The following is a 12277-nucleotide window of genomic DNA, read 5'->3' as shown; positions in this document are numbered from 1 at the left end:
AGTAGAGACCCTGCCATGACGTGAGCTATGCTTCATGTCACCCTTCATCCTGTGTCCAACTTTAGTAGGTGGACATGGGCTCCTGGGAACCAGTCAGCAGGCTCCTTTTAGCAGCCTCCTCACCATTTACTTCAGCTGTTCTTACCTAACGTATTTTGGGTGACAACAATGCAATCCCTGCAACAATGAAAGGAAAGAGAGGTTTGTCCTGGTGGGGACCCGTATGCACACCAAAGGCGCCAAAGACACGTACCTGTGTCTAGAACGGTGGGCCAGGTCCGGATATCTACAGTGGCTGCTGCTTCCTTGGACTTGAGCAGCCGCATGATGGCCTGTGTGGTGAGGACACATGCAGACTTGCTGACCTGCAGAGCACAGGGATCAAAGGTGCAATGAGACATGATGCCTGGGAGCAAACCCCTTTGTGGGGCCCTGAAGAAATAACCAGACCCTGGGAGGAGAGGAAACCCTTGGTCCGACCAGCACCCAGGCCCACGATCAGGTCTGCCCTGTGGGGCCACCACACACACTCACCTCCACAATCATCTTGACGGTGGGAAGTGTGGTGGCGAGGTTCTGGGGATGTGGGGGCCGCACAGTGACGGGCACACAACCGCAGTACAGGCAGCCGTAGAAGGCAGCAATGAGGTCCACCCCTGGGGAGACACGGGGGTTAGCGTGGGGTTGATTGCAATGCACTGCGTCTAGTGCCATGGAACGGCGAAAAGGACACAGGGGCACAATCTGTTTTACGTAGTAAAGCTGCTACTACCCCAACTAGTGAAACATTTATCGAACACAATGTTGTTAGGGAGTGACAGAAGCTATCTCTACTTCAGCGAGACTCCCCACAGACCCTGGAGGCCAGGGAGGAGCGTGGGTGCAGCCTGGGCCTACTAGAACAGAAGCTCTGACCACCATCCCTGTGAGCGAGGACCGCAAAGACCTTTGAGGGCTAAGCTGTCCACGAGAGAAGACAGGAGAACATAGGAGCCAGGGCAGCACACATGGAGGCCCTGTACCTCCTTGCTGCACATCTGCAGGGAGGTCCACACCCTGGGGACAGGCCAAGATGTCCCTGCATCACTCTCAACCACACGATGTAACACAGAACACCATACTGTTCCTTCATCTTTTCTTTATGTTTCAAATTCTCCATAATTTAACACTCATGGGGAATCATACTACATTTAAAAACCCATTTTCTCCTTTTAAACTCAATCAAACTTGAGGACACCTGTGCCCCACACCCTGAATGCCTTTCTAGTTGCTGCCCTCAAGTCAGATAAGGCCCGCACCTGGCATCCTCAGGCTGTTTCAATTCCAGAGTCAAGATAAATATGCCACATTTAACCCAGTTTGTGGGTTCCACCAGATTACAAATCCCAAGGTTCTACCAGTAACTAGGAATGTGACCACTGGGGCCAGGGGCAGCTCAGCATAGCAATTAGCAGGGGCTGAGCCCACCCACCACGCCAGACCAGGCTAGTTCCAACAGGGATTGCTGCCATAGGACCACACATTTGCTCTGTGCCTATCGGTGGATGGGAGGATCAAGTGAGGGCCACACTGAGGGCCAGCACACAGCAGTTCCAACACATGTGAGTGTTCTCACACCCAGCATGGTCACTCTGCCAACGTGCCACAAACACATCATCAAACTGAACACAAAAAGGTACCAACGGGAACTCATTTCGTGAGCAAGCATAGCTCCTGCTGTCCCCGCAATCAACCCAACAGCAGGCAGGGCCCCCCAAGGCAGAGACACAGCTAGAAGGGAAGGACACATTGAGGATGTAGGGGCAAGATAAGGGACAAGAAGGAGAAAAGGCGACAGATGGCAATAAGACTGGGGAGAGGAAGGGACAGGGTCAGGAGACCTCAGAAAGCTGGCCACCACATGAGGTTAAATTTCCACAAACTTATATAGACAAACAGACAGACAGCAGACATAAACTGTAATCATCTATTTTAAAATGAACTAAAATACATTAAGAAGATGATATAAAAAATAAAAGAATAACAGAAATCAGAATTAGAAAAAAATCAGAAATGAGGAAAGAACTAGACATTATGAAAAATCATTTCAAAAAATGAATATGAAAGTAGAAGGAGCACAAGAGCAAACAAAGACAACAGACAAAGCCTCAGTAACAGGAAGGGAGGGGACTGTTAAAAAGAAATTTAGTAAACAGAAACATCTCAACAGAAAACGACTACTGAAGACAAAGATCTAACACATGAACAGAGCAGGATGAAAGGAAGAAGATCAAAGCAAGGGAAGAGAAAAAATAGAAGAAAAAAGTGATTCTAGAAAACTTTCTTGAAGTTAAAAAAAATGAAGCTGCCTATTTAAAAATACCTTCCTTATACATGAGATTATTGTCACATAACAACTAATATCAAGACTACATACTGGACTTTAACAAAAGGAGAAAATCCTTTAGGCCCCTGGACAAGAACAGCAAGAATGTCTAGCGATCAAACTATAAACAAATGGAAGAAAGGCGGCTCCAGAAGTCTGGACAGAGGCTACTTTTGAGAGGATGGAGGAGGCTGTGGTTGGGACAGGAAGGCAAAGGGACTACTGGGTACTTGGCAAAGATCTATTTCTTGACTTGGCTGGTGGTAACAAGGGTGCTTGCTTTATAATAATAAAATGTAGGGGAGAGACAGGGAAAGACCAGCCAGATAAAAAGCAGAAAGATAATAAAGACGATACTACTAAAAAAGTCTGAGTCTAATCACAACAGATTACAATTATTGACAAGGGGGTACAGACGTATGAAGAAACTAACTGTAACAACTAAGACCCAAGGTTAATCCTCGGTAGCTGGACTGTTATGACTGCAGTGGTGTAGGACTGCAGCCAGGAGCCCACCAGAGTCCCTGCAACAGTCCATGGGAAAGGTGATCATGATATCAGCACCACTGGGACTGTCCCATGAGAGAAGAACAAACAGATGTGGGTGTGTGTGGAGGAGGGACCCAGGTGAGTTTTGGGAGGCCTCAATGTGCTTACCTGGGGGGTAGACCAAAGCCACATGGTCCCCAATGCTCAGTCTTGCCTTCTCCGTCAGAGCAGCGGCCACCCTTTCAGCCTTTCGGTGCAGCTGGACACAGGTTGCAGTGCTCGTCACCGTGCCCTAGGAAAGCCATCACTGAGTCACACTGAACTGGGGAGCAGAGGTTTGCCCACAGGTACCTCAGTATACACTGTGCACGCTCCACTGGGCAGCCAAGACAACCTCACCTTGGCATTCAGCAGCAAAAAGAGCGGGTGGTCAGGAGTGGTGTGGGCCCGCCACTGCAGCACATCAGGCAGGAACAGGAACTGCGCAGAGAGGTCAACTCAATCCTCCGCAGCCTCACAAGAGAGGTGCCCTCCTCACCCTCCCAGGCACTGGCCCGTTACCTTCCTGGCCTGGTCGCTGTCTTCCAGGTGGGCCAGCTCCCGCCCGGAGGCCTGCGCAATTCTTTTCCCAGCAACCAGATTCCCAACAATCATGGAAGCTGGTCCAACCTCTAGAAAACAGGAAAATGCTGATGACTTGTACTGACATGACACACTCTTTATTTGATTTAGGTATTCAACTCTTCACTATGATATAGATGTTCAGGAAACCAGCTACAAGGTTTATGCTAAATGACAAATAGAATCTCTCTTTAAATATAAGCAATGCCAGATTGAGAAATTTACAATATGGCACATATCTGGGGGATATGATTTGACCTCAGCCACAGCTAAACTCTTAATTACTTCATTGTTTTACTGTATTTTATGTATAAAACAGGAAATTACACCTTCCTGATTAAGTATATTTTATTTAATGATATTTTAGTATTCAATAATAATAAAAAGAAAAGTCAGCATTTATTAAAAATTTACATAACCAAAAGAATGAAGTACTGTATATCATAGTTAAACCAGGGAAGGAAAAGTGAATATTTGTTGAGACCTCCCAGGTCTCATGAACCTGTGGCTGTGGTGAGTCACAAGGTTGAGGGGAGGAGCAAGCATGCCCCTGTCCTGGCTTGGTGTGGCTGCCCATCATGAGCACTGCAGTGACTGAAATAGGCTTTTTAAGCCCCCGAGCTCCAAGTCTGCTCTTGGGCAGGATTTCTACTCCCTGGGAGCCACTGCCTCACCATCCAAACCTAAGAAGCCAGGCTTGAATTTAGCCATTGAGATGGACTGGAGGAAGCCACATACTGGTGACGTAGTAAAGTGTTGTCCTATATAACTCAGTTCCAAGGAGGAAGGAGCTGGTGACTGGCCTGGTATGCCACTCTGGCTCTTAACCCTGGGTTGCACCGTTTAACCATGATTATGGCTGCCACCCATTTTAAAGCTGTTATGCACAACTAACCTGGCTGTTTCTGGCGAGGTTTAGGAAGGTTGGTGACACAGGTGTGCGGGCACATTAGCACATTGCACGGGTGCAGCATCCCCTCCAGAAAGCGCTGCTTGGCTTCAGAGACGTGAACCCCTCCGAGAGGAGCCTTGGGCAAGGTGTTGGCAGGAACCAGGGCCAGACAGTACACGCCCACCTGGTGGATGCTGTCAATGGCCTGGAAGGGAGGATACAGGACAGGAAGGACTTCTGAGACCCAACACACTGCATAGTGATGTCGGAGCACATGCTGACCAACGGAAGGTGGCTAGGAAGATAAAGGCTGGGCACTGCACTGGGTGAGGACTTTACAACCCAAAGGTCAAGAAGACAGAGTGACATCAGAACATTTTGTTAAATGAGAAAACAAGATGGATTCATGTACACTTTCTATCATTTAACACTTGCACACACACACACACACACACACACACACACACACAATGTGTCTATATACATGTCCATAAACCTGTAACCACTTACAGGCCAAAGACATGTTAAATGACCTCCTGTGGGAGGAGTGAACAAGCAAGGGCAGAAGATGAACTCCTCTGAATATACTTTGCTTTCAGATTTTACTTTGGAACCACATATCTTTTACATACAAAACACTTAAAACAACTGAAAGTAAAACAAAACAAAAGAACTCAAGCAAACTAGAATCAGGTTGGTGGCACAGCCCCATAGAGAGTGTCTATTTAAAGTGACTTTAAACACGGTGACTTGATTAGTCTCCCCCAAGTGGATATGTCCTGTGGGCAAAAAGAATTGAAAAACAACTTCAACTGCTCTCAAAAATCTGTTTTAGAGGCAGTGCACAGGCTGAGGTTCTATGACTACAGGGTGGGTGGAGTGGCCTAAGGTGAAGGATTCTGTTTGAGTCATTTAGTGTGGGAGAAAGGAGATCAATAAGTTAAATAAAAATTCTTCAATCTTGAATCGGAGTTAAAACTAGCAACATAAACTCATGATGTAGGTAATCTTGCAGACAAAGAGACATCATTTCCTACTCTGTCCACTGAAAAAAGCCCAGAAACAGTGACTAAGCCAGTAACATCAAGTGCCCAGATGGTGGTCCCAAATTCCATTTCCCCTGGAAGGCAGCTGGGGTCCCAGCCCCGACAGGTATAGGACAGGAAAGGCGCCACCTCTCCAGGCAGCGGAGCCTTCTGCTCTCTAGTCTGGCCTCAAGGAGCAGGGGTGTTACAAAAGGCCTCACAAGCCAACTTGAAGAGGCCCTGACTGACCACTGAAAAATAAAATAACTATAATAATCTGAAACAATCCAGTATGTTTAAATCCATTAGTTCACAATGAAACAAATAAAATAAAACCCAGTGGTCACTTTTACTTTTCTAGGAAACCAGCTCATTCCTCTGAAATCAATCCCTGATCTTGTTTTCCTGCATGGCCTGCCCTCCAAGTCCCCAGGGAATTCAACAGGACAGCACTCTTTCTAGAAGAAACTTCTACCGCTGCTCCTGTGAACGATGAAGAAGGAATAACAGCATCAAAGAAGCACCACTGTGAAGTCCTAACACATCACTGGGTACAGGAGTACTAAATAACCAGGCATCATGTACCACCTTCTATAAAGGATCATTGTCAGAAAACCAAATCTGAGCATGGTCAAGCTGTTAGATCTAATATCAACATGTAGGAATGATAGGACAGAGGAGCACATTAAATGATACTGCAGAGGTGCAGTCATCAGAAGTCAGGCTAGCGAACATACTGGACAAACAACCTGTTTTTGTCAATAAACAAATTGCAAGAAAATGATGACAGAGGAGGAGTCTAAAAATTAAAAAAGACTTAAAGACCTGTCCCTTCCAAGTACAATTTTTTTTAACCCCATTTTGATCCTGAGACCAACAAACAAACAAAACATTAATCAGGTAAATCTGAATTGTGACTAGATATCTATTTACATCAGCTGTTACTGTTATGATAAAACTCAACAAAGTGGGAATAGAGAGAACGTGCCTCAACAAAATAAAAGCCATACATGACAAGCCCATTGCTAACACCATATTCAACAGTGAAAAGCTGAAAGCTTTTCTTCTAAGAAAAGAAACAAGACAAGGATACCTATGCTTGTTATTAAACCTAGTACTAGAAGACTTAGCCCGAGCAATCGGGCAAGAAAAGGAAGAGAAAAAAAAGAAATAAAAGACATCCAAATTGGAAAGCAAGAAGTAAAATTGTCGCCCTAACTGGTTTGGCTTAGTTGATGGACCGTCAGCCTGCGGACTGAAGGGTCCCAGGTTCGATTCTGGTCAAGGGCATGTACCTTGGTTGGGGGCACATCCCCAGTAGGGGGCTGTGCAGGAGGCAGCTGATCGATGTTTCTGTCTCATCGATATTTCTAACTCTATCCCTCTCCATTCCTTTCTGTAAAATATCAATAAAATATTATTTTTTAAAAAAATAAGTAAAATTGTCTCTATTTAAAGATGCCATTATATATATACAGTAAATACTAAAGGCTCCACCAAAAAACAATTAGAAATATTAAACACATTCAGTAAACATATTCAGGATACAAAAGTGATATACAAAAATCTGTTGCATCTCTATACACTTATAATGAACTATCAAAAAGAGAAATTAAGAAACAATCCCATTTACAATTGTATCAAAAAGAATAAGATACCTAGAAATAAATTAAGCCAAGGAGGTAAAAGACCTGTACACTGAAAACTACAATATATGTATATATCATATATTTTGTTTGTTTAGAAATTTTGTACACAATGTTTATTTACAAGTCTTGTGCAGACAGAAAAGTTCAAATGGTAGGACCTTTCTATCTCTTGCCTGAGCTATTAAATTACCCTTGTTATACTTGTCTCCCTCTGCCAGTCCCGCCACTCCTCAAAACACACTACACTAATCCTCCAGACTGGTTTCCCTATGTCATGCTACTAACTTTAACTTTCCATGTTTCCCACTGTTGACAAATGGTGCATTTCTTAGACTGGTGTTCAAGGTTCTCTACAATCTGAATCCAATCAACAGTTCCCAAAACTCCCTGTTCCATCAAATACTTCTGGATTTACAGCTCCCTAATACCATGTACCTCTGAGCCACATTCTTTCCTGCCTGTCAAAATACTAGACCTGTAATCTGGTAGTGTGCATTTTTTTTTTTTTAATCAGCACAACCTTGGACCAGGTAACAGCACTTTTAGGAAATTAAGTCAAACATTTAGAGCATACACAAAGATTTTAGTTTTAAGAACTTTCATTTAGAACATTGAAAACTGGCAATTTAACCTAAATGCCCAACAATAAGGAACTTGTTAAGTTAGAGGACATCTATAAAACAAAATAGTGTAACCCCTTAAAATTAAAATGAATTACCATAGATTTTTATGAATCTTAAAATTTTAGGGATCATATATCAACTCATATTTCTAGGGTGTATGGAGGGTAGACATCAAGGTATTCACAGTGGTTTTCTCTGGGTGACGGCTGACTAATGTTCTTCCACTTGCTTCCTCTAGTTTCTAAAGTTAATATATTTTGCTCTACATCAGCGGTTCTCAACCTGTGGGTCGCGACCCTTTGGGGGTCGAATGACCCTTTCACAGGGGTCACCTAAATACATCCTGCATATCAGATATTTACATTACGATTCATAACAGTAGCAAAATTACAGTTATGAAGTAGCAACAAAAATAATTTTATGGTTGGGGGTCACCACAACATGAGGAACTGTATTAAAGGGTCGAGGCATTAGGAAGGTTGAGAACCACTGCTCTACATCAAGAGGTGAAAATAAAGAGAAGCAAACCCATTTTCACGTTTCCAGGCCCAGTTTAAAACTATTTCCTTCCCCTGGCCTTTCCCGGGCTCTTCTCACTTCCTACAGCACAGGATGCTTCTTGCTGGTGGCATTTATTAATTCCTGACCCGCACAACACCAGTGGTACATACCCTCTCTCTCCTATATAAACGAAAATTCCCTAAGAAAGAGCTGTTACACTGGATGTGGCTATTTCAGCCATCGTGCCAAGACCAGGCAGACCTGTTACCAAGAAACATGAGATGACATCATCCGCTCACCTAGACCCTGGGGGTCAGCTCACTCCAAATCTAGGCGGTATTTTCATTTAAAACCATTCAAGTTGACAGCAGCTTCATGGTGCTGCTATTAGATAATAAAGGCACAGTAACCCTTGTACAGATTTCAGTTTCAAATGCTATTTCCTCCTCCCCACAAATTGCGTGTTTACTTAGTGCCTACTGTGTGCCAGGCAGGACAGAGTGAAGAAGGGATCCTGGAAGCCATGAGTCTCAAACAAGTCATTCCCACGAGTAAGTGTGGGGCAACTGCACATCTGGCCTGCTCAGCATGGTTACAGAAATGCGAAGGTATTGCAAGCACAGAGCGGGAGGAGGGACTCACCACCTACTCTGAAAGAATGAAATGGGGAATGCTAGGACAGGTGGACTCGCCTTGAACCACACACCAACAGATAGGCAGAAGGAGTGTACCTCCGCGCCCACCTGTAGCACGCGGCTCATCCACTGAAAGCTGTCCTCCTCGGAAGCATCCGGCCGCTGCTCAGCCACAAGCACAATCCGGTCGTCATGCAGCACCCTCACGGAGAACACAGCGATTCTGGGGGAGGACAAGGGCAGAAATGACCACCCAGCAAGGGATGCCGCAAGGGATGCAGACACCTCTTCTCTCTTGAAAGGATGATGCAGAAGTGCTAGTTTAGAATCAACTGAACAATGGGCTTTAAAAAATAGCCAGTCTCTAATCTTGTTGAGAATTTAAAAAGTAACCAGTCACTAATTTCCTCAAATATGACTGAAAATTCACCAAAACAGGGAGGACTCTGGTACAAATCAAGACCACCAGGTGTTTTTCCTTAATTGTGATGTTAATAACATGACACATTCTTTGTGCAAAAACCTTTGTCTATAAGTTCTATGAGTTACATTTTTCATCCAACAGATGAAATCTATCTCTCACTGAATTAATCTGCTTGTGTTTACTGGACCTGTTTCTCCCATCTTACTTTAAGAATTTCAACATGTTTTCTGTGTCGCCTTTTTCTTCTTTTAAACTTGAGATTATATACCTTTTTCCTAAAAGGCAAGGTGCTGGTTTCCCCATCAAACCACCATGCATGACTAAGGTTCTAATTTTGGGCCTTTATGGACATAACTTCATTCTCTCCTTTTAGTGTGCATATGTGTACGTGTGCGCGTGTGCACACACACATACACACATGGTTTTTTATACAACAAACTTTACCCAGTATTAAATTTTCCCTACTTCCTTTTTTTATTGATTTTAGAGAGAGGAAGTGGGGGAAGAGAAAGGGAGAAACACTGATGTGAGAAACATCAATTGGTTTCCTCCTGCACGTGCCCTGACCAGGGATTAAACCCACAACCTGGGTATGTGCCCTGATCAGGAATCAAACCTGCCACCTTTTGTGCATGGGACAATGCTCCAACCAACTGAGCCATACCAGCCAGGGCAAATTTTCCCTACTTTCATACATCTTATAGCATTTCCTGAGTATTTCTTAGTACCTCATCTGAGAGTATTTTCACAAAAAGGATCTTTTGGTAACCAAACTTCTAAAATTTATAGACCCATGAATATTTTTATTCCAACTGCACAATTAAGTGACAATTTGGATAAATACAAAATCCAGGCTAAAAGTTCCTTTTAAAAATTTAAAAAATATTACTGCACTGTCGCTCTCTTGTACCAGCCCTAGTACTCTCTGCCTGGATCTGTATCAGCTGGGGAGACATTGCCAAATCAGCCATATGGGCCCTACTCAAGTCGAGAGCACTCCAACCTCCTGCTTTGCAATCACTCCCTCTTCCTCTCCCAAGTGTGATACCTAGATTGCCAGCCCTTCTTCTTTTCTTCTCCCCATCTCTGTTAATTTTTCTTTAAAACTTTCTATTTCTTTACCTCTAGAGTAGTTCCTCAATTTGACTTTCCAGCTTATCAATTCTTTCTCTAGCTGCATCTATCCTACTATTTATTCCATCTATTATGTTCTTTGTGTAAACTGTTATGGTTTCTTGATCTCATTTCATGTTATTAATATCCCAGTGGCACACACATTCAATCAGTTATAGTTCTACTAGGGGCCCGGTGCACGAAATTCATGCACTGAGAGTGTGTGTGTGGGGGAGTGTCCCTCAGCCCAGCCTGCCCCCTCTCACATACTGGGAGCCCTCAGGCATTGACCCCCATCACCCTCCAATCGCAGGATCGGCCCCTTGCCCAGGCCTGACGCCTCTGGCTGAGGCGTCCGGCCCGGGCAGCGGGGACCCACAGCTGCAGCGGCCCCACGATCGTGGGCTTCGCTTTAGGCCCAGGCAAGGGACCCCTAGCTCCTGGGACTGCCAGCTTCGACCGTGCCCAGCTCCCATCGCGGGCTCCACCCCTACTTCCTGCTCTCACTGGCCAGGGTGGAAAAGGCACCTGATTCTCCGATCATGGCTGGGGGGGCAGGGCAAAGGCGGCCCCAGGGCCGCCTTTGCCCTGCCCCCCAGCTCTTAACTCCCCCCTGGGTTTCCGATCACTGTCAGTGGCAGGAGGCTTCTTCCTGCTTTCCCTTTCGCCTCCCTGCATTGTGCCTACATATGCAAATTAACCGCCATCTTGTTGGCAGTTAACTGCCAATCTTAGTTGGCAGTTAATTTGCATATAGCACTGATTAGCCAATGAAAAGGGTAGCTCGTACGCCAATTACCATTTTTCTCTTTTATTAGTGTTGATTTCAAAATGGTTGTGGTCCTCAAGCTCTTCCCTGATGGGGACAGGCAGACTATGCTGACTACCTGCAGAGCAATCACCCGACAACCCCAGCCTATCATCCAGGCTGGCACTGCATCATAGGGTACCTGCTCAGAACTGGGACTTTACCTCTAGGCACCATCAGGTTCTGGTGGCCATGCAAGGAGTCAGTCTCTATAATCCACCCTAGGAGAGGTATGGGCTACCCTGATGTTACCCCATGAACACCTGTACCAGCAGTATCCCTGGTTTCCACTGTGAGGACAGGCAGTGATGTTCTGGGACACTCTAGGCTGCATGCACCTAGACTGCCCTGCTGGTCTCTCCTGGGCAGTTATCCCACACTCATCATCTTTTCCTGGGGGAAGGCCAGCAGCCCATGCTGACCCACCATTTGACAGAATTCGCTAATGATTTCTTTAAGGTATATTCAAAGGCAGGATCTGGTCAGGTTCACAGGCAGGCACCCTAGTTTGAATAATAAAAGCACTTCCTGAGAAAAATAAAAATTTTAAATACAGCATGCTGAGTGGATTAACTAGGAGAAGGGCCTGCTTCCACCAGGACAAGGTGCTCAGGAGCTGGACAGGGCTTCCCCTCCTTGCCCCCAGCCACTGGGGCTAGGCCAGAGGCCCATTCATTTGCTCAATGGAGATGAGAATCTTTAAAGTCTTGCCTAACACATTCAGAAAGTTGGACTGATTCTATCCCAGGAGCAAGGCAGGGTTTCTGTATGTCTTGCTAAACCTTAGGAGAAAAGGAACTGGCCTCTGCTGGCTGCACAGAACATGGTATTGGCTGTTCCAATGTACATCTGTGAGGTCATGCACACGGTTCCCTCTGTGGTGTTGGGGCTGGTCCCTGTGCCAGTTATACATTCAGATCGCATTGTTTTAAAGGACAGCGTGAGCTCTGGGGACAGCGAGGACACTAACTCTGCTGTCCATGCTGCAAGTGCCATCCTTTTCTTTCTGAGGTTTCTCTAATAAACAGGAATTTTTAGGTTGGTTTGTTCAAGTCATTGGGCTTTTTTCCACTGCAAACAGACTTCTCCAACCTTAAGTGGAAAAGGATCTAAAGCCATAACATAGGGACCC

At 45.1% G+C, this 12277-nt stretch overlaps 1 protein-coding gene across 12 annotated transcripts in view; it reads right to left on the bottom strand.

Annotated features, from left to right (window-relative positions):
* The window catches only part of DIP2A (disco interacting protein 2 homolog A), an 84946-nt gene that overhangs the window by 13750 nt on the left and 58919 nt on the right, over nt 1-12277 (bottom strand). For all 12 annotated transcript variants that reach the window (XR_009451779.1, XM_059686765.1, XM_059686764.1 and 9 more), the window contains 7 exons: nt 8909-9023; nt 4371-4572; nt 3416-3525; nt 3254-3334; nt 3023-3146; nt 535-656; nt 254-365 (listed from right to left, as the gene is read on the bottom strand). Coding sequence is in view for 11 of the 12 variants with exons in the window: in XM_059686765.1 (XP_059542748.1) it covers nt 254-365; nt 535-656; nt 3023-3146; nt 3254-3334; nt 3416-3525; nt 4371-4572; nt 8909-9023 (866 nt within the window). In the remaining variant the exon portion in view is untranslated. The remainder of the gene's footprint in view (nt 1-253; nt 366-534; nt 657-3022; nt 3147-3253; nt 3335-3415; nt 3526-4370; nt 4573-8908; nt 9024-12277) is intronic.

Source organism: Myotis daubentonii, chromosome 3 (genome assembly GCF_963259705.1).
Source record: "Myotis daubentonii chromosome 3, mMyoDau2.1, whole genome shotgun sequence".
NCBI classification, from domain to species: Eukaryota; Metazoa; Chordata; class Mammalia; order Chiroptera; family Vespertilionidae; genus Myotis; species Myotis daubentonii.
The sequence above is the reverse complement of the archived record's forward strand: the minus strand, read 5'-3'. Positions and strand labels throughout refer to the sequence as shown.